Source organism: Pan paniscus, chromosome 7 (genome assembly GCF_029289425.2).
Source record: "Pan paniscus chromosome 7, NHGRI_mPanPan1-v2.0_pri, whole genome shotgun sequence".
NCBI lineage: Eukaryota > Metazoa > Chordata > Mammalia > Primates > Hominidae > Pan > Pan paniscus.
Window position 1 is genome coordinate 85,297,626 of NC_073256.2, and position 23,414 is coordinate 85,321,039.

At 40.6% G+C, this 23,414-nt stretch overlaps 1 protein-coding gene across 10 annotated transcripts in view; it reads left to right on the forward strand.

Annotated features, from left to right (window-relative positions):
• SULF1 (sulfatase 1) overlaps positions 1-23,414 on the forward strand; it is a 201,954-nt gene that overhangs the window by 107,360 nt on the left and 71,180 nt on the right. For all 10 annotated transcript variants that reach the window (XM_063606807.1, XM_063606806.1, XM_063606811.1 and 7 more), the window contains 3 exons: positions 1,966-2,205; positions 12,353-12,504; positions 14,968-15,137. In XM_063606807.1, the coding sequence (XP_063462877.1) occupies positions 1,966-2,205; positions 12,353-12,504; positions 14,968-15,137 (562 nt within the window). The remainder of the gene's footprint in view (positions 1-1,965; positions 2,206-12,352; positions 12,505-14,967; positions 15,138-23,414) is intronic.

Here is a 23,414-nt window from a genome sequence, read left to right on the forward strand (position 1 = left end):
GGGCTAGACGGCTTCAGCGACCTCATCTGTACCCTTCGTGGACCAGCAGCGGCGTGCCCTCCTCAATCCACATACCACCATTGCAACAGCAACGCCTCTCGAGGGGATTGCAATCCACTGCAGCAGCAACACCTTACAAAGACTTTTTTCTTAACATGCCGTTCGTGTCTTTGACACAGAACATAACTCTACCTTTGTTTTTTTTATTCTATCACATCCAGTATCTCTGCCCAGCCTTCAAGCTATTTGCTAAATCTGCTTTCCACATTTCATGAAGAGAATTCTCCATATTTCTCTTCATGCCAGGAAATCAATGTGTTGTTCTCATCACTCTACTTGTTTCTTCCCACCTCCAGAGCATCACACATGTCACTCGCCGCAATCCCCCAATGATATACTTCACCCATCCGACATTTACTTCCTCCTTTTTTTCCATCTGTCCTCATCTCTCATTTCAGAACTCTTATTAAGCCATCAATCCAAGTTCCCTCTATTTTTATATGCCCTGCTACTGCTGTATTCACATTGTTACGTGTGCATTGCTTTGCAAATATCCCCAAGTGATTTTTCTATGTAGGTTCTCGTCTAGAGAATTTATTACTGAAGACCAGAGGCAGAAAATTTCCCATTTCTTTTGTTTATGCTACACTTGGGAGATCAGCCCGGAATGCTGAGGTTGATAGAATGTTTTGCATGAAGTAGGCACTCAAGACATGTTATTCACTGACTACAAAAGGTTGCTTGATGCCCTGAAGACAACCAGAAGAGAAAGAGCAGTTAGGATTGCTCCTAGCCGAGGCATATTTTAGGGAGCTCTAATGAGACCCAATTAGAAACCCTCCTCCTGTTCTCATATGCGTCATGTGAACGGTAAAAGCTAGTATATGAAGACACGGGGCTAACTGTGGCTTTTTGGACTGTTGCATGCTTCTCTTCTGCCCTGAATGCTTGCCTGGTTTGCATTACGATTTCCTTCCTTGCTGGAAAACATAGACTTTCTTCCTTTCTTTGGAAGAAGTGGGACCTGTTGGAAATCTGAGGCTCCAAGATTCAAATGCAATGGGCTTGGCTGTAGTGCTCTGTAGTACACTTCTTGACAAGTCCTGAAAAGACTATTGAATTCTGGCCTGTGCTTTTCTGCAGTGTTTGGATGTGTTTCAGCTGCAGTGTTTGGCTGGACAGAGTAATCGAAATAGTCTTTTTTTTTTTTTTTTTCCTTCCTCAGCAATCTTACGTTACCAGTTCATCCTTAAAGTTAAAATGGAATATTTTACAACCATGCAAATACTTTCGAGTGCAATCGAATTATAGCTCTTTCACAAGCAAACAGCCTATCTTTAAAAATTGTGCATAAATAGGTCAAAATATAAATTGATGTTGTTATCCTAATAGAAAAACTGGCAAACATTTGGTGAGCTTGCTAGAGGGTACCAACTTGCATTGAAGATCTTTTTTAATTATTATTAAACAAACACAGGCATTTTGATGGGACTTAGTATGGAAGAAACTTTTTTCTCTTTTCTTTCATACGATTAAAATGCTATGGTAGTAATCTACACTAGTAATCTAGTAGCAATGTCACTAGTAGATTGCATTTGTGCTGGGCTGGGGGTTTTGATGCTGTGTTTCAGGCTATTGTTCTCTGGTAATCTTCAAAGGGCTGCTGGCCTTTGAATCTGCTCCATATCTAAAATTCTAGCTTTAATTATCAGATTAGCCTGCATTTCTTTTTCTTTGTGATTACAGGGGGGAGAAGTATGTTTATTATTCTGCAAAATACTTGAGATGGTAGGATCTCAAATGCTTAATTTTGTTGTAGAAATGAGAGCTGATCAAATTATAGACTCCTTTAAGCTAAGGAAAGGAAATGAATAAGTCAGGGAAACAGAGGCACTGAGGGGCACAATCGAAATAGGCATTCATGTGCTGCACTTTGCTAAACAATGCTGGCACTGTGCCTTTCAGGGTCCCTGCAAGTCATGAACAAAACGAGAAAGATTATGGAACATGGGGGGGCCACCTTCATCAATGCCTTTGTGACTACACCCATGTGCTGCCCGTCACGGTCCTCCATGCTCACCGGGAAGTATGTGCACAATCACAATGTCTACACCAACAACGAGAACTGCTCTTCCCCCTCGTGGCAGGCCATGCATGAGCCTCGGACTTTTGCTGTATATCTTAACAACACTGGCTACAGAACAGGTAAGGGATGACGTTTCTAGCCCATGAACGTCTTGTAATATGTCTTAGACTCAGGAAGAAGTGTCGTGTAATGAAATGCATGAAGTTCCAACAAATACCTAAAAAAGGATCAAGTGTTTTTAAACTGCTTGACATCTACCCCAGGGTCTGGGACACAGTAAATGATCAAAATTATTTATTATTTATTAATTAATGAAAAACTGATGGGTAAATCAATCATGTGTACCTTGTTGATTCATGTATTTGTTCATTCATAATTAATAGGATTTGGAAAGTTTCTTTAGCTTGTGGTTGTTTTTAGGTCTCAAATGTTCACTTCTACCTTCCAGGAAAGGAAGGCATCCTAACTGCTACACCTCCTATTATTGTTTAACCTACACAGGGCAAGAAGAGGTTTTTGATTAATTGGTTTTTTGAAAATTGGGGACTTCTTTCAAGAGGGATAGTGAACATCATGCCAATCTTTCTGAGAAAAAAGCAAGGTTCCTTCTGGTAATATTAGCCCCAAGGCCCTATCCTCCCAGCATGTAGATGATGTCCTTGGGTTTTTTGTAGCATTTCTTCATAAAAGGACACAACGTTGTTCGTAGAAGGGCTACAGTGCAGACATGGGTTGTTGCTTGTTTTTATTTTTCCAGAATCACCTAGGCTTATTCATAAGAATCAAATATGTTATGATTAAAGCTTGTTCAAATGATTTTCAGGCCTACAATTTCTCTATTTTGAAGATTTAAAAGTAAAGGAGTTCAGATAAATATTCTCCTGCATCTCTTTTAAAAGTGAAATTAATCTTTCCCACTGGACTCAGGAAATATATGGCCATTTGCTTCTTTGCAGAGCGCCCTATGGGCACTTAATACTTGTTATTTATGGATGAAAATATTGATTGTGCATATGATAGCACTGTCACTCGCAGACAGCTCAGTCTCGACTCGAAGCAGCTCCTCCCGTGCATCTCAAGGGTGTTTTCTTATGCGTAGGAAAGAAACTAGGTTACATAGAGGTTACAGAGAGTGCCTTATCTGAGTGTGTTTTCTCACATTAGTGATTTAAATTTATAGCACCTTTCATTTGAGGACTCTAAAGCAATTTGCAAATCCATCAAACATCCCTGTAGAGTTCATAGACGGCAAATGTACTTGGCTCTGTTTTATAACTGAGGTGGGGATTTCAAATATTGTGTGACCAGCTCAGAAACAGAATCAGAGGCGGTTCCCTAATACCCGGTTCCTGATTTTAACCATCAAATTGTGTTTTGCTTATGGGAAGTGTTGTATGAAATCAGTGCCTTTCACCTCCCAGGTTCCCTGTAATGTAATCCCTAGTAGCAAACATGGAACTGGAACGACTGGGACTCTCACATATCCAGAGTGAAATGGATGACATTTGTCATAAGAAATAGAGATTGAGGGTGAGACAGGGCCCTGCCAGGACTTAGAGCAGTCAACTAGGGTTTGCTAATTTGTTTCAGGGCTAAATTAGGAAGGGCAAGAAAGAAGGGAATTCCATTTTGCCATTATCTCACCTAATTCCTAGGGCAATCTTGAAAGAAAGGAATTTCCCATGTTACTAATGAAAAAACCGAGACTCAGAAAGGCTAATTGTCTATGGTCATGAGCTAGTCAGTGATGGAATGAACCCAGCACATCTGACTCCAAAGCCTTTCCTCTGTTCATTGTCTTATTTATTTATGTAGTGATTCTCTTCTGCCTCATTCCAAAACGCCTTCCAGAGATACAGACTTTAGAAGCTACAGACCCATGAGGACCCTGGCAAACAGAAACAAAGAGTAGAACTAGCTAAAGTCAAGGCAAAGATTGCTGTACAAACTGCTTGCTGTGGAGTTGTAGGGAAAGGTGGAATATTTAGAACTAAGCATCCAGATGGTAAGAGCAAAAATGGAAACACCATCCATTGTAAAGTTCACCCAGTCACCGGGATAAGAACAATTCAGTTGCCTCTAAGCATGTTTCCTGGTACTTGCTTCAGTTATACTGTGCTATATCCACCTTAAGAGGGATTGAGAGAGTTTAACTAAAACTCAAAGATGATTTAGTTCCATTTCCTTATTTTTAGAGGAGCAAATTTACACCCATAAGAATAAAGTGACTGAAGTGACAGATCTGACTGACGTTTTTTATTTATTTATTTATTTTATTATTATTATACTTTAAGTTTTAGGGTACATGTGCACAATGTGCAGGTTAGTTACATATGTATATATGTGCCATGCTGGTGTGCTGCACCCATTAACTCGTCATTTAGCATTAGGTATATCTCCTAATGCTATCCCTCCCCCCTCCCCCCACCCCACAACTGACTGACGTTCTAATGGGAAGAGCCGGCACCCGGACCTTAGTCTTCAGGGCTCTCTCCAGTGTGCTAATCAAACCTTAAGAATTGGGTCTGGGATGAAACTGTGTACACACCGGAAGGCTTACCTGTTACCTCAATGGACTGTCACTTTTTTGTGCAGCCCGAGAAATTTGTTTCAGTCGATGTCTTCTCCAGGGAGAGTAGATTTGCTCCTGGAAACTAAATCTGATTCTAAACCTTTTCCCCAGGGTTTAGACACTTAGGTAATAATACAATTTATAGTGAGTCATCCTCCAAAATAAAAGGAATTCTTTAAGGGAAATAAAGACTTTTCCAAAAACTTAGTTAACAGTAGGAAAAGGGGCTGGGTGCGGTGGCTCACGCCTGTAATCCCAGCACTTTAGGAGGACAAGGCTGGCGGATCACGAGGTCAGGAGATCGAGACCATCCTGGCTATCACGGTGAAACCGTCTCTACTAAAAATAGAAAAAATTAGCCAGGCGTGGTGGTGGACGCCTGTAGTCCCAGCTACTTGGGAGGCTGAGGCAGGAGAATGGCGTGAACCTGGGAGGCAGAGCTTGCAGTGAGCCAAGATCGTGCCACTGCACTCCAGTCTGGGTGACAAAGCGAGACTCTGTCTCAAAAAAAAAAAAAAAAAGAAAGAAAGAAAAACCAGTAGGAAAAGGATAATATGGGCTCAGGAAAACAAATCTAGATTTGCCTATTAGTAAATCAGAAAAAATAAAAATTGGGGCTGGGTGCAGTGGCTCACACCTGTAATCCCAGCACTTTGGGAGGCTGAGATGGGCGTATCACCTGAGGTCAGGAGTTCGAGCCTGGCCAAAATAGCAAAACCCCATCTCTACTGAAAATACAGAAATTAGCCAGGTGTGTTGGTGCATGCTTGTAATCCCAGCTACTCAGGAGGCTGAGGCAGGAGAATCACTTGAACCAAGGAGGCAGAGGTTGCAGTGAGTCGAGATCGCACCATTGCACTCCAGCCTGGGCAACAAAGCAAGACTCTGTCACACACACACACACACACAAAATGGGAAGACTGAAATGGCAGTGATAGAGATCTCTATAATTTAAATTTATCCTTGATGGGAAAACATTACAGTATCTCAGACAATTAGGAAGTAAAAATGTCTTCATGACAATAGTTATTGATCCAACCATGGACAACAACCCATTTGAAAATACACAAATAAGTACACACAAGTGGCAGGAATCTTAGAAAATTAAGAGAATTGGTAGGTAGATATTAAACCAATGTAATTATGAGACACTAAACTAGTAGGGAGAAAGTCAATGTGTAAAGATTCTATTGCTTTCCTAATAATGAATTTATTATTTGGAACATTTAGCTACAAACCTAAGAAAAATGACAGAAACTGAAATATGTACTATACATACATAAATATCCATCTAGAGAGTAAGTTTTATGTAGAATAACTCAGAGAAAACAAATTACTAAAGGGCTTATTTTGGGAGGCGTCCAGAATCCATGGATTTAAATGAGTTGAATTAATCCAATATTATATTTACCATTGTATGGCATGAGTTTTCTCTTTCAGAACTGAGGCATATTTTTGGACTGGCTATAGCCTAAATTTTTCTAACTTTACTCATGGAAAATATGAGTCTATGAGAGCTTGAATGTTCAAGAAGGGGAAAATGCAGTAACATGTCGACTGCACTTCATATTCTGACAAGTGAAATAGGAATGAGATTGGATTATATATCATAAAAATGATTATCCTGCCTGAAATCAGCTCCAAAAAAATTAACTTAAATTTATTATGAGGATATCAACATTAATATAAAACCTGGCTTAGGTTTTAAGGTAAAAATAATTATCCATGGTTGAGTGATAGCATTAAGTATTTAACAACAACAAAAAAAAACTGAAGCAAGATTGAAAACATCGTGGAATCACATTCTACCTTGATTTGTTTTGAGGACTTGGACTGGCCAGTTTTCCAATCTGTATGATGCAGAGATTGGCCTAGAATGATTCCTAAGTTTTCTTTCTTGTCCAAAGTTACAGTGTGTTATAACTTTATTATACTCATGGTAATTATAATATTGATTCATTTAACAATTGTGGTATTTGAATTATAATCCTAACACATGGTACATAAAATCACATATGAGTTAAATCTTAATCACATGAGTTCTACCTCACATCACTGAGGTAGGAGGGACAATATTTAATAGACAGCTGCAATAAATATTTTTGTGAAGAATTCTTTTGTCATAAATCAAAATCATAGACCTTAGTTCTGAAAAAGAAAAATTATTTCAAATAATGGTAAATACAATATTGGATCAAAAATTTTTTTGTCTTTTTACGTTACAAAATTTATGTTACTTATAGCAAGTATATTTATTCTCTAATATGAGATTTTTTAAATGTAGAGTTCACTTAAAGTAAGACAAACTAATATTCTTAATTTTATTATGATGTAGATTCTTGATACATGCATAAACATGAGAAATGTCATACATTTATTAAACCACAGTGTGCTTGGAACACACTAGACATTGGGATGAAGACATTTAAAGGAAGATTCCTGTCTTCACTAGACTTACAATCTAGTTGGGGAAACCAGACTGCTGTATACAAACTGACATTAATCATAATTTTAACTTGGTTCAAAATTATTTATATTTATAGTTACTAGCATGAAATCCATCACCCTAAGTCTATCAATTACATGGATTAAAATCTCAATATATCTTTTGATACATTAAATAAGATTTGACTTTTCTGCGGCATCAGATCTTTGGGTTAGTTACTATTGCTGGCTTTAAAATAAATTCCTTGGCTTCAGGTAGTTCCTGGAAATTTTTCTAAGCATTATGGAACAGGTTGTCCTAGACAGAAGTAGCATGGCCTAAAGCCAACAATAATTACAATCAGGTCTTCTGATCTTTCTCCCTGCCTCCCAACCCCCACCACCTTCTTAAACAGCTGTGAAGGGAAGTGCTTAATGGTATCCAAAACAAAGAGGATGGGTAAATGGCACATTAGTGATGTATTCAGATAGTAGGAGTTGAATTGAATTGCCAATGCCGAAGGATAGAAAAATATTGAACTATACGTAACCTACATGTAGACATAATGGCAGTAAGGGCAAGAAAGCTAAATTCACCTTAGGAAGGGAAAAAGAGATTTAATACATCTGGAGGAAAATAATTAGAAGGCCAGATAATCAATTGCAGAGCGCCGCCAGGAAACATCATGTTGAAAGAGGCCAGGGGTGATTACAAACGAGTCTCAATGTCATGAGGCAACAAAAAGGCCAGAGCAACTGGAGGCCAACAGTGCTGCACCCTGACACCCAAGGCCCCCATCAGCCTTGGAATGAGTGTGATGGGTGAGCGCACATCTGGAATACTGAGTACATTTCTTACGCTCCGTTAACACAGAGACACCAAAAACCTGGAGGGAGTTCTGAAGCAAATAACAAGGACTATTAAAAGACTTGAAGGAATAGTTTATAAGGGAAGGATTAAGTCAAAGGGGAATGCCATGGCAATGGGTAGAAAACAGTACAAAATATCCTACAAAGTAAAACAATGAGGAAAGGGCAGGAATGACTTGGGGAGAGGAAACAAAAAAACCCCAACAATGAAGTAACTTAAAGTGCAGAAAAAAAAATTAAAACTAATTAAGCAGAAAAATGTAAGCCAAATGGAGGAGTTTGTTGCCACAAAATAAGTAGTAGTGGGGAAGAAAATATGTAACCTCCAAAGAGATATTTTCAAGTGCACAAGTGCAGAACTCTAGTGCGAGATTTCCTTACACTGCAGGATGGAAAATCATTTACAATAAGACAGGGCCAAAAGAATACTGCTAATGGTGATGCTAATAACAATATTAGTTGTAGGAGCACTTAACAAGCCCTTGTTTTGTGCCAGGCACTGTTTTCAGTGCTTTACATATGTGTTGATGCATTTAATCCTCAAAACAATCCTGCCACCATTATTATTATCACCATAGTGGCTTTGCAGAAGGGGAGTTGGGGGAGGGAGAAGTGAAGTAACTTGCATGTAGATGGATACCCTAGCAAGTAGCAGAGCCAGAATTTGAACCCAAGCAGGCTGGCTCTAGGGTTTATATTCTCAATCACTACGCTTTTTGCCTTCTTGGGAAAAAAAAAAAAAAGGAAAGAAAAGTGGGATAAACCCGTAGGGATGAGGAGGCCAAGGAAAGCACGGGGCCTGAGGCTGTTAAGTGCAAGCTTTTTGGAAACAATCCCTTTTGAACGTTAGTGGGGTGTGGCCTTGGTCTGCTGCCTGTGGCTCCAAGTCATACTGCATTTTGTTGGAAAAGGAAAATCATCTTGTGGTTCTATGTGAAAAGGTCAGTTCGTCTCTAAGACAGGAATTCCTCATTAAAAGAATTCCAACTACACATAGTCAGCACAGAAGGAAATCCTGAGTCACCTGATGTGAGACCCTTTGACACTTTGCCCTACACTGATCAACGTGCTCAGTGCCCCTGGCAGAATGCTTAAGCAGCGGGCACTTGGCTGACTGTAGACCTAATTGGTTCACTCATTCATAGAGCCAACAAATAAACATTCATTCAACAAACAAACATTGCCATGTTTCTCAGACTGGAGTCTAGATTCTTTTAAAAATAATGTAATAAGAAATAACAATTTTAGAAACTCTAAAGCTCTATTCTATGAAAATGTTTTGAAGGCCAAATAAGCTTTAAAAAATATGATGATTTGACTGGGCGCAGCGCCTCATGCCTGTAATCCCAGCACTTTGGGAGGCCTAGGCAGATGGATCGATCACCTGAGGTCAGAAGTTCGAGACCAACCTGACCAATATGGTGAAACCCCATCTCTACTTAAAAAAAAAAAAAAAATTAGCCAGGTGTAGTGGCGTGCGCCTGTAGTCCCAGCTACTTGGGAGTCTGAGACAGGAGAATCGCTTGAACCCAAGAGGCAGAGGTTGCAGTGAGCCGAGATCACACCACTGTACTCTAGCCTGGGCAACAGGGTAAGACTCCATCTCAAAAAAATAAAAAAGATAATTCAAGCAAAATCACAAAATTTTTAAAGTCTAGACCTCGTAAAGTCCCCAGAATACACTGGATTCATGAACCCAAATTCAAGAAACAAAAAGGATGGAGCCCTGAACTGTGTGCAAGGATGGAGAGTGCCTCAGAGATAAGGCAGAGGCAATGTTTGCCCTCAAAAAGCTTACAGTCTAGCAGGTGTTCAGCTTCTATATGAACATGACTATACCACAATGGAGAAAGGGAAGATGACATTACAACCACAAAGACAGTGTTGTGGAATTAAGACAGAGACTGTGAGTGAAATGGCATCTGCTCTGGCCTTGATATATAAAGAGGCAAATAAAGAGAATTGCACAAGCAAAAATAGAGAGGTGGGAACCAGAGAGCAAATAGAGGAAACATTAGCTGGAGAGAGGGACGATTAACAGAGAAATAGGAGATGGGGTTGGAAAGGGAAGGATTTTGTCCAAACTCAAGGTAGGCCTCTGAGGGCAAGCTAGCAGAGTACACTTGATTCTGCAGGCAATGAGGGTAATCTGAGATTGCGAGAAGAGGGTGAAGTAACCAGAGCAGGTCCTTGGGAAGATTAACCAGTGGCAATCGGAGTGGAAAGACCCTCCAGCCTGTCTGGGAAAGTCAGTGAGACCATGAGCATCTGTGAGGGGTGGCAAGTTACCAGGGATGGCAGGAGGGATTTGAGCACTATTTCCAAGGCAGACCTGATAGGGGGTGGCAACTGCCCAGCAAGGGGAGTGCAGGAGCAGGCGAAAGCAGAGGGGGCTCTGGAGGGCCAAGCATGGTTCATGGAGGGTGATTATGCCATTCAGAGGAATGGAGTAAAGCTGAAAGGGAAAACTGGTAATTCCATTTTAGGCAACGGCATTAGGAAGCAAGTAAAACATTCAGATGGAGGAATTCTACAGGTACAGGTGCTCCTTGACTTACGATGGGGTGACATCCCAATAAACCCATCATAAGTTGAAAATAAGGTAAGTCAAAAATGCATTTAATATACTGAACCTACCGAACACCAGAGCTTAGCTTAGCCCAGTCTAACTTAAATGTGCTCAGAACACTTATATTAGCCTACAGTTGGGCAAAATCATCGAACACAAAGCCAATAGGCTTGTAATAAAGTACTGAATAGCTCATAGGATTGATTGAGTACTGTACTGAATGCATACCAATTTTACACCACTGTAAATGTGAAAATCTTCAATTGAACCATTGTAGGTCAGGGACCATCTGTAGTCGTATATCAAAGATAAAAGCAAGCTAAATACCTATCCCATAGAGACATCAAAATTATGTACATTAAGTTTAAAATATGTACATTAAGTTTAAAATTCAGAATGTGTGTTTTAAGACCAATGTCAATAAAGTGCTGCAATTCTAGAATTCGTTTCTATTATCCCAAGCCAGTCTTCCAGGAACTACTTTTTTACCATGGATATAAGCGAGGGCACCTATAAAATCTCTTTAATGAAGCCAGGAATTGGCTTTGACATGGAAGGCATCTGGCAACAGCTTTATAACATCAGAAAAACTAAAACTTGCCTACATATGTATATGTATGTATAGGGGTGTGTATGTGTGTGTGTGTACACACACATATATACATACACGCACACATGCTTATACCTATACAGACATATATAAAATAAAGTTTTCCCTAGCCCTTTCTACTTGAAGGGAAAGCTATGTGTGTGGCTAGAGTGACCAAACATTTAGGTTTACCCAGAATCGTGCTTGTTTATTTTCTGTCATTACAGCAATTACAAATAACATCCTCTTTCTCTCTCAAAAGTATTCCAGTACATTTATGACTACCATTCTGCTAGGTTGTAATGTCTTTTTCACTTCAGGAATGAACCCATATTGTTCCTGGAATCCCAGCTTCTTCTTTTCTTCCTGTACCCCTCTCCTGTCATCATCTTTTGCAGAAGACCAAATTTCTAGTCACCCTCTCAGAGAGACCGAGTCAGCCCTGTGACACAGTGGTCTTTCTTGGAAGTGACATGCCAAAGTTATAAATGTGAAGGCCTTCCAGTGGCTTTTTTAGTGAACTGTGGTGTCTTTGTGACACATACACTTCTACTATACTATAATTGTATGAAAATTAGTAATCTATGTAGTAACTCTATGTTGACAGAATTTTTATTATCGATAATAGATGTATACATTCATAAAATACACATAACATAAACACCCATTACATACTGTACATGTGATATAAACCCTGACCATATCCCATAAAAATGGAGTTTACCATGGTTCCCTGGTTTGGAAACTTGTACTCTCTGGATATGTAAAAACGAAAACAAGCTTTTCAATAGTGTTTTTATAATTCACAATTCTCAAATAGTAAGTTAGAAAACTTATCACAAGGACTGAACTTTCAGTTCTCCAACACCTGACCAGTGGTTGCATTCCAAATCTCACGCTACTTCTCTGATCGTTCCATCAACTTAACAAAAGAGCATAGCCTGGTTTTACTCCAGTAGGACCATAAGAAATGAATGCACCCAGAGTGCTGTGATCATTATGATGGTTTCATCGAGCTGTAATCCGTGTACTTGGATACTACTTCTATTTATTTTTTAAAAATGTGTTTGTGTCACTTTGCCAAAGGATTGGAGTATTACACTAATGTCGTTTTGGCATTCACTATTACCTAGGGCAACTTTTGTTTTACCATCTGTTTTTCAAGTCATAATTTTATACTTATCCATTTATTTATGATTAATCATTTTATGTGAAAAAAATAACTCTTTTTTCCCACTGCAGGCTTTTTTGGAAAATACCTCAATGAATATAATGGCAGCTACATCCCCCCTGGGTGGCGAGAATGGCTTGGATTAATCAAGAATTCTCGCTTCTATAATTACACTGTTTGTCGCAATGGCATCAAAGAAAAGCATGGATTTGATTATGCAAAGGTAATTTTCAGGCACTTTTACACTGCATCAATTTACTTTGTGCATAATGGGGAAAGCCATTTTCAGTGAGTTAAACTATCCACAAGATTGGCTTTCTATGTTCTCACAATGTTAGCATGAGAAATGTTAAGGTAATTTTAAACTCTAGGCAAGGAAAAGACTCTCAAGGAACGCTGCCTTTGTGTAGTGATTTCCCTCATTAGGATGAAAGGCAATCAGGCTTTGATGAAAGTATCATCAAGAAAATCAGAATTCTCTGCTCTGTCTTATGATAATTTTTGTCCTCCCAGTTCCCCCAGACCCAACCAAGGACTTGTCCACATAATCAAATGTTCATCTTGTACTGTTTTACTTTTCACTGGGACAAAAGTATATTTTGTCTGTGGCTTCAGATTTAGGCACAAGCATAAGAGCAAATAAATATGATAATTAAAGGTTGAAAAACCACATTCCTTGCTTTTACTCCTGTCTGACCAAGCTTAGTATACGTGACAAGGACACCTTCCCTATCACGGCAAGCGTCCACAAAAGTCTCTAATGCTATCAATTCTAGGATTTTCAAATCAGTTCAGAGAAACCGAAATCAACATGTCCCATAGTTCTTTGACCAGTGGGTTCTAGTTTTGACTTAAAAATTCACAAAGATTTTGCGATAGCTGACTTAAGTTTAAATTTTTTTCAAATCATAAGAATGAAGGGGAAAATATCTTCGAATTTAGCATGCTTATTTGCCAAAATATCCCCTTCCCTTCCAGCCATACCCATCTCTTCTTCATTTATCTAAAAGAAGCCGAGAATCTGCTCTATCTAGCAACCTCTCCCAACAGGCTAGATCACTTGGTAGAAATCGGAAGGAGAGAACTTGATTTAATGTTGGCATATTGCTGTCTTTATGCTTGGCCTGATTTGAGCACAAGGGACTTGGTGGGAGATAAGATTAAGTCCAGCTCCTTTATACCCTTCAGAAAACAATGAATGCAAATGAATTCATAAACATTGCTAATAGGCTTCCAAACTCATGAAAGTTAAAAGTTAGCAGAGACCTTGGAGGCAAATTTGAGCAATGTCCTCATTTGCAAAGATGAGAAAAAAGCATTCTAGAGTGGCTCAACCACTCATCCTAGGTCATATCCCCGGCTGTGGATACAATCATTGCAAGCAAATGGTGCAGACCACGTGCACTAATTGTCACTGCTCTCCTTTGCTGTCTGTAGGGATGCTTTTTCATGCTCCTTGTTCAAGTTATTAACCTTTCTTTCCCTGCTGTCCTAAAGAGAGCAAAGTAATCAAGATTCTCTCCAAATACTAAATCAGCGTAACTTGTTCATTATCACAGCTGATTAAGTGTCAAAGACAACTGTGTCTGAAAAGAATATATATCTTTTTTTAGTGAGGAAAAGAATGAAACAGACACCCCCTTGGAAGAGGAAGGGGATAGCCTGTAGACTTGCCCTAACAATGACATGCGACACACACCATCCCTCTGATACTGCTTTTGCAGCTGTTCTGGTCCTTAAATCCACAACATGTGATTAGCCCTGCCTGGAAGCCTTCAACATTTGCAAATATTGCCTAAACACTTTCTGAATAAAGTTTATACTGGAGCTCCAAGCCAATGACACACACTTAAAAGAAGCAGGTGGTTTAAGTTTTCATCTTTTCTTTCCTTTTCATTCCATTTCCTCCCTCCCTCTTACAGACCTGCATCAGCCCCCCTGACTGTGGGTTAAGTCATTTTATTAGCAAGTCAGGCTCTAATCCCAGCAGCTGTATTGCTTTAGTTGTGCAATTAACACAGTATAATCTGCAGGAAATCAACTGCTCCCTATTCAAGTGTTTCAAGTAAATTAACTGATCAAATGTTAAAGCTTTTCCCTGTGCTCCTGGATTTTGGCCATGGCTTTGATTACTGATTATTGTAATTCCCACAGGTGGATTTTTCGTTTGAAGAAAATATATTTTCTTGTGTTTATGTATTCATGGGCGTGTGTGTGTGCGCGTGTGTGTATGTATGTGTGTGTGTTCTGCAACTGTAAATTTGAAGTGGGCGTGGGTGTTTCCTGCCCTTAAAGTAATTAAATTTTTTGCCAAGGAATTACATCAATGAAACCTGAGACTGAAATATGTATCCGGTGTTTCATGTGTTCTAGTACTTTTATCGCCAGATTAATCATTATCTTGGGCAAACACGACTTGACTTTTTTTTTCCCCATTGCTAAGTTGTGTATTACTTAAAATCCATTTTTTGTATGTTACCAAGCTAGCAACCCTAGAAAACAACTGGCAGCTGATTTTCTCTATTATCGAAAATGTTCGGCTGCCTTGGGAGGTGCAGCCTTCCTTCCTGCTGTAGACCTTGCCACTTCGTGCAGTGAATTGCTTCTGAGGAAAGCAGTTATTCAAATGTGATCTGATGAATGTCACCTTTTGTAATTTTTGTTTTGTGTCAAATATATGTTTCAGGACTACTTCACAGACTTAATCACTAACGAGAGCATTAATTACTTCAAAATGTCTAAGAGAATGTATCCCCATAGGCCCGTTATGATGGTGATCAGCCACGCTGCGCCCCACGGCCCCGAGGACTCAGCCCCACAGTTTTCTAAACTGTACCCCAATGCTTCCCAACACATGTAAGTAAAAAACTCAACTCTGCGACCTGCCGAACGTGCCTTTCCCTTTTCTCCTCATCCCACTCCTCTCCTTTACCCCGTTTCCTTCCACCCTGCGTATCCACAAGGCTTTCTTCATGAAAGGATAACTTAAGAGCAGACCACGGAACAGGCAGAGCCGCTGAGCCTGAAAGAAAGCGCCTTATCTGGGTGGTTTGAGGAGGAATCAAATTTCCAGCATTTACAAGTAGCGAAATAGAAAGGAAGAGATGCACATAGAGTGAATGGGGGCAAGTTTTACAAGAGTTTCCTTTCGTTGTCTTAAATAATATTCGTGTGTCTGATCTAATAATAATGATGATCAAATAGTATGCTTTTCATAGCTGCACAGTGGGGACCTCTGGTCTGGTTATAGAAACATGGATTTATTTTCCAGGCGAATACCGTAGCAGCTTTGCTGCAGACGTGCAATTAGAATTCCTGCAGAAGGCAGCTTGGGTGGCTTGCCCAAGAGGGCTTCTCAGGTCACAGCTTTAAAATAACCTGATTTTTTTTTTAAAGAGGCAGGAGTCTTGGAGATGGGAGGTGGGAAGGCACAAGGGAGAGGGCTGATGGCGTGGAGGGATGAGACAGAACAAAGAGCTGTCGTGTGCCCACAATTCTCACCAGCCAAAGGTGGAAAAATCTGGATGCTTTGGCAGCAAAGAACATGATTTTGTTGTTCACTCAGTTGACACCATTTCTTCCTAAGTTTTGCCGTCAATATCCAGTCTTCCACACAGAGCAGTGGAGTTGGCTCTGTGTCTGCTGAAAGCCTGACCATTAGGGAGACAGGGAACAGAAAATTGGTATCTGTTTCCTATATTGTGAAACCTCCAAAATTGGTTCTTAATCTATTTGTACTTAAATATCATCTCTTTTCATCCACACTGGTTATTAGCCAAGATTCCAGGCAGAAAGAACCTTATGAAAATAGGTAAGTAACCGTGCAGGCTCTCTAGTTGCCGGTCACTATACATCCCTAGAGAAGTTTTTATAAAATGTTCTCTTTTTTTTGAGACAGAGTCTTGCTCTGTAACCCAGGCTGGAGTGCAGTGGTGCAATCTTGGCTCACTGCAACCTCCGCCTCCTGGGTTCAAACAATTCTCCCACCTCAGGCTTCTGAGGAGCTGGGACTACAGGCACACGCCACCACACCTGGCTAATTTTTTGTATTTTTAGTAGAGACGCAGTTCCACCATGTTGGCCAGGCTGGTCTCAAACTCCCCTGACCTCAAGTGATCCACCCACCTTGGCCTCCCAAAGTGCTGGGATTACAGGCATGAGCCACCGCACCCAGCCTTATAAAATATTTTTATTTGTACCTTAATGTAACTAATTGACTTATGACTCCTGGTCAGTGGTACACAGATCATCTCTATGTTATCATGTGACTTAGACCAGAAAGAAGGAGGCCAGAGCTGACTCAGGACAAGAACTAACAATATGAAGCCAGGGTGGGTTACCTACTGAGCATGCCCAGGAACTCAGAGGATGGAAGTGTTTTAATGCACAAAATATCATCAATAAATCATGAAGGTTGCCCCAGCACCTGGGAATATAGCTGGGATAAGCCATTATGTTTTGGAGTCAACTCCATGGGTGGATATTTAAGCTTCTGAAGATCTTCCGCTATATACAACTCTGCGAGTAAATTCATGAATGAAGCCCATGTGTGACAAGTGGCTCTCCATTATAGCTCACTTACAAATTTAGTAGCCAACTGATTCAATGAAAGGAAAAAGTCCTGCGGGCTTTTTCAATACCGCTTAACCCCCCTGTTCCCATTTCTGTTGAATCAGAAATCACTTTACCTATCTTTGTTGCATTAGCAGAAACCCAGCCTAAGGTGACTTCCTATAACTGTCAACTTTACAGATGTTCCCTCAAGCTGGAGGAGAAGGGGTTGACAAAACAGAGTGTTTTATGGCTCCTTAAAAGTCAGCCTGCCTTTGAAGCTTTGAGGCAAGGTCCTAAGCCTGCAGGAAAATCAGCCTCAGGTCAAGAGTTTATAAGAGCTCAGTTGCATGGATTCAATACTGCATGAGGGGAGGAGCCTGCAGAGTTCTCAGGGTCTCAGCAATAGCTTTTTGAAAAACATCTCTGTGCTGGCCAGGCGCGGTGGCTCACGCCTATAATCTCAGCACTTTGGGAGGCCGAGGCAGGCGGATCACGAGGTCAAGAGATCAAGACCATCTTGGCTAACACTGTGAAACACTGTCTCTACTAAAAATACAAAAAAAAAAATAAAAATTAGCCAGGCGTGGTGGTGGGCGCCTGTAGTCCCAGCTACTCAGGAGGCTGAGGCAGGAGAATGGCATGAACCCGGGAGGCGGAGCTTGCAGTGAGCCGAGATCGCACCACTGCACTCCAGCCTCGGTGACAGAGCAAGACTCTGTCTTAAAAAAAAAAAACAAAGAAAAGAAAAGAAAAACGTCTCTGATTCCAGTAATTAAAAATTCTATTTCATTCCACGATTATTTATCAGTGCCACATGTGACACTATGCAGCCCAGCAGGGATATAGATAAGCATGAGGAAGACACAGTTGCTAACATTTAAGGACTGATCAACTAAGACAGGGGTTGGCACACTGGTACCCACAGTCCAAACCTAGCTTGCCACCAGTTTTTGTTAACAAAATGTTATTGACACACAGCCATGCTCATTCATTTATGTATTGTCTGTGGCTGCTTTCACAATACAACAGCCAAGTCGAGTAGTTGTGTCAGATACCATACAGCCTGGAAATACTATCTCATCCTCGATAAAGTAACTTTGCCCCAACCTCTGCTCTAGGGGCAGGATGGGCAAATGTCCCAATGGCAATATCACCAATAGGGCCAGAAGTGACAAGCACAGAGCAGACGTTCGCAGGGCTGTGGAGCGGGGAGGGAGAAGCCTTCATATCTTTGAAGGAAACCAGGAAAACTTCATGGACCAAGGCTTCAAAGTGGGCCTCAAAAGATGGGTAAAATTTCTGCAGATAATTGTTTAGAGATTGGGTTTCAGGAAGAGAATATGGCAAGGACACGTGGTCACTGTATAAGGGAGGCAATCTAAGATGTGTCCTAGAAACTGGAGAATGGGCTACAAAGAAAGCAGCACTAAGGAACAATGCTGCAGAGGGAAACTGTTGCAGAATATTGAGGGTGTCAGTGAGTTTGTATGTAACTGCAAGCAGAGAGTCACTGGAGGTTGGGTAGTAACAAAATAGGAGGTGGCTAAGACATTTCCACATGCAAATAGATTCAGTAGTTCCTTTTTAGTTCAAATGAACCTTCTATTGCCCTGATTAGTGATTCTATAAAGTAAAATCTACACAGTGCAGAGGGTGGCCTTAGAGGCTAACGAGCCTGGTTTCCTGCCTCAGCTGCCCTCACTAAGTGTAGGGGTGCTTTCTTTAATCTCTGGAAACCTCCACTGTCTCATCTGTAAAATGGAGCTAATACTAACACCTTGATGTGATGTCATGAAGAGAAATTAAGAGAGGCAGTGTAGGTAAAGTCCCCACATAGAGCCTGGGACATACAAGCCACTTCATAAGTGTCAATTCTTATTGATCCTTTTTATTAAGAAACTACCAATATTCTATCATTCTGGACCTACAAAAGGGCAATTTCATATGGCTCAACTTAAGGTTTAGGGGAAGCAGTGAGAGAAATGACAACTTGATGCTTGTCCATTGTGACATGACAGACCTCTTGACAAGCTAAGACTCCCATTGTGATGAGCCTGTCACACCTGGCCATTCCAATGGAACAGACAGGGTAAGGACCAATCTGGACTGTGTTATCTTTTCCAGGTGCAAGTATATGCTATGGGTAAGTGCCAGTTTGGAGAACTCCCTTAGCCACAGGAAATGAAAATTCATGTGGTTGGTTGAAGGATTCAGCTTCTCTTTGCTGCTAATCCTTGGGTTTTGTGCACCTAGAATGTGGTCTCCTGCAGGCCCTGAAAGCCTTGAATTCCTGGCATCTTTGCTGTGAAGGTCTCCCTGGCTGCTGCTGGAGGAAGGGGCTGGAAGGAGTGAGTGTGTGCACAGGTTCAGAGTTCAGTCTTCAGACAAAAGGAGTGAGATAAATTGAAGACAAGCTGCCGATGGTAGTGCATGGAACTGCTCAATGACCAGCTTCCTTAGCGAAAACATTAGCAACACATTCAGGCAAAGGGATGCGAGAAGTTAAGTACTTTGCAGAAATATTTGGCAGGCCCTGCAAACACTGAGCGAGAAACCATAGGTTCTCCCCAATTGCAGGGATGCAAGTAACGTGAACACTTTCCTTTCGGTCTTCTTCCTTGGTGGTCAGGCATCATCCGGATCACTTTCATCTGGCATCAGGTTATAACTACCTGACCCTCTCAGACTGAGGTGGATGTATCATCTTTCCAAGGTGTTTGCCGTTCCCAACAAAGAGAGGAAGCCAGTTCGCTATTGGCCCGTTAGCTTTACAAACGGATGGTAGAGCTTATGCTTACCAAGGAAGAGTGAAAGGGGATTATCGACCACTTGTTGACAGGGAAAATAGTTTAATCAAACTGTAACTCAGCTACTCATGGCCACTGAGAAATCTGAGAAAGCCTCTGTCATAATAACACACATAATAATCCTAGTATTAGAAAGCCCTGCGCTCTGGCTAAGACTCTACTATACTTTTCAGTAACTTATTTCCCCAGAATCTCCATAGGGATGCAATTCCTTCACCCCTGCTTTAAGGTACTTCTCTCTCCTCGCCTCAGTGATGGCATCATATACACCTGTGGACAAAAGCCGTGACAGGGAAGGAGATGCCATTTACGTCCCTGGTGATTCTATAGGAAACTAAGGGACCTCCTTATCACCCTTCTATGAACTATGCCCCTGTCAGCTTTAAAAATTTGTTGTTGTTATTCCAATTTTTTTTTTTTTTTTGAGATGGAGTTTCACTCTTGTTGCCCAGGCTGGAGTGCAATGGCACAATCTTGGCTCACCACAACCTCTGCCTCCCAGGTTCAAACCATTCTCCTGCCTCAGCCTCCTGAGTAGCTGGAATTACAGGCATGCGCCACCACGCTCGGCTAATTTTGTATTTTTAGTGGAAACGGGTTTTCTCCATGTTGGTCAGGCTGGTCTTGAACTCCTGACCTCAGGTGATCTGCCCGCCTCAGGCTCCCAAAGTGCTGGGATTACAGGCGTGAGCCAGCACACCTGGCCTGTTATTCCAATTTAACAGTTCTTTCTTCCCATACCTGTAAATGTGTGTGACTGTGTGTGTGTGCATGTACACTCACACACACACAAATACACAAGTTCAAGTGAAATCTAAATGCTTGGTAAAACAGTCCATATGCACTAATTTGCAAGAGTTGTTGTGAAGGTAGAGCTTTTGAAAAAACATAGGCTGTCAAAGGAAAAACTCCCTCTGTGTAAGCCACAGGACAAAGGTTTTGAAACACCTTTGTTATCTAAAGCTGGAAAGAAATGTCTTGCCTTAAAAGAATTTGCACATTCGTACCTCTTTCCACAAATACGTGAAAGGACGTGCTTTTGAAGATAAGAAAAGTTTAAATTCTACAAAAAAAAAAAAAAATCTGATTTGGGCAGAACTCATTGCTCCCTTTTCTCTGTTTCTACCTTGTTCTTCTCTGGGTGGATCATTTACTACTTATACTGTCAGCGTTGGTGTTGCTTGTTTACTTAGATCCCTGAAGTCGAGTTGCACAACTCCAGGGTGCATTCAAATAAAATATCATGTGAATGATGCCCTGGAGTTTTGCAGGTAGCTTTGTCCTGAAGACAGGGACAAAAATGTTTCATCTCTTTACCTCCCAGTGCCTGGTGGACATGACTTTGGACAAAGTAGTTGCACAATTCATTGTTGCTTAGCAAATGAACAAATATGTTCACCTCACTAAATAGTTGACATGAAAACATTTTAAAAATAGTATCAAGATATTTAAACAGTCGATTTTATGAATTTAAAAGACACCTAGAGATACTACAATTCCATAGTTTTTTAGATTAAAAAACAAAGACCCAAAGTCTATATTTTTTAAAGGAAGGCCCAGATGGTTTTGTGAAGGTCATGTGAGTATTTAGGGACAAAACTAGAGCTGAAACTCAATTCTCTTGGCCCCAGGTGATCTTCTCACTCCACCAGACTTACTCAGTTCACATCACAGTCACAATTCAGATTAGAGCTATAAACAATTCTATCCATTTGCACAATTCTAACTGGTGTTTCTAACTTCATTAAAAGACTCTGAATTATTTTTCTTATATACCTCTAATCAAGATCATTTGGTATTATCCTGCATATGTTCAAATGTTACCTATCTACAGATATTTGAACTTAGGTGGGGAATATCTCCACAAAGTCCATTAAGTAAGTTCAGTTTTAGTGAAAACTGAGATGGTGCAGCTTGGGAGATTAAGTGTAGAATTTCCAGTGTAATGCTTTGAATGTGTACCTTAAATCTGTATCACTGGCTTATTCTGGGAATTGAAGTCTTATTTCATTTCTCAGAGAATGATGGTTCTGCTACCAGTAATCTTTAAGGGTTAGATCATTAGGGTTTTTTGTTTGTTTGAGACTAAATAAATGAAGAAAACACATGTTAGATACAAAACAGTAGAAATATATTAATTTTCACTGGAGCGACACCAAAGGCCATCGACATTAAAAATGAACTCCTAAGTTCTTTGCAATTCCCCAGGTACAGATTTAATATACAACACATGCATCTCTTGAAACTCTTTCTTTGCTAGTAAGAATTATTCTCCTGAAATACCCACCTGTCAAAAAGAAAGGTAACCTTATTGATTTTTAGAATTCTTATTTCTGTCGTGTCAGTAAGCAATACCGGAAAGAAAATCAAACACTCAGGAGAATTGGCATGATGGTGAAGGTTGAGCTTAAAAGTACAGTGGACTCAAGTATCCATGATCCAGCGTACTGAGCAATAAATCCAAATGAGCAGTGACCACAGGAAAACAATATGCAGGGAGGCCTCGCTGGGAAAAGCTAAACTTTTATATATGGGAATAGTCTATGGAGGATTACAGGGATGTTTTCTTGGGGGTATAAGGTCTGGAGTGTGCAGTACTGGGTGAAGCCCTTATCTAACACGCAACAGAAAGGTCTTCCCAGGTTAGGCACACGTGACTCTACCTCCAACACAGAATTTTTTTTTTAAGAAAGCAACAGAAATTTGCAAATGATAGTCTGGTCTTTTGTCCTCTCAATTTTAAAGCAAATAACCAGTATTGTGTTATCTACCTTTTCATGGATGCATCCAGTGTGCCTAGAAGGGCCAGACTTTATTCTGTATTTGCAACAAAAGTAGACCCAGCAACTGATGGGAAGATACCTGATTGGGAAGCAGAAGCAGCTGGTATTTTAAATCAGGATGAAAGCTAAGATTTTAGGACTCACTTTTGATAGGAAGAAAGGGTATATCAATTTTCCTTTTAATGAGTGGGATTTTTGAGGTACTTTGTGGGGCCTCTGGTTCAAGACTGTGGCCAGTGTGGTGTTGTAGGAGGGGCACTGATGGAGAGCTATCCCGGTGCATTATTTCTGAGCCACCTCTGTGCACTTTACTTCCTCATTTGTAACATGGGACTAATGTGCCCTGCTGAGTCCTCAGAGTTGCTGCAACAATCAAATGAGCTATTAAGGGATAAGCTCTTTTCCAGCTACCTATGAGAATGGGTATGATATGGTCCCAGAATTTGCTCTCTAGAGCCACAGAAATCTCTTAACCCCTACAAGAACTCTTTAAAGTTGTTATCCCCATTATATAGATGAGGAAACTGAGACTTAGACAAAAAGTTGTCCAAGATCACATAATATTAAGGAACAGAGCTGGGATGAATATTTGAGTCTAATTCCAAAACATTCTGGAATAACTCAATATGTGGTTTTCCATTTCTCCCAAAAACAGGTACCTGCTTTTTTCAGTGGCTTGTGTTCCAGCTGACAGCTCCAGGGCCTGTTTGAATAATTCGAAGGCAATCCTTCGTCAGGAAAGCAAGCTTTAATTATCACTGGGGAACAGAAGGCCGCATCTTCGAGGAATTTGGCAGAACTCAGCAGGGGGCAACCACAGGCCTTTGGCAAAAGATCACTTTTCAACAACATTGTCAATTCCAGTGACCCCAGACCTTCCACCTGCAGGTCCCTGAACAGCTGCTGTTCTGTGGGAAGCAGTGGCAGTCTGTCTTCCTTTAAAAGGCACATGCACACTCTGTCCCTGCTGCCTGCTGAGATCCCACCTG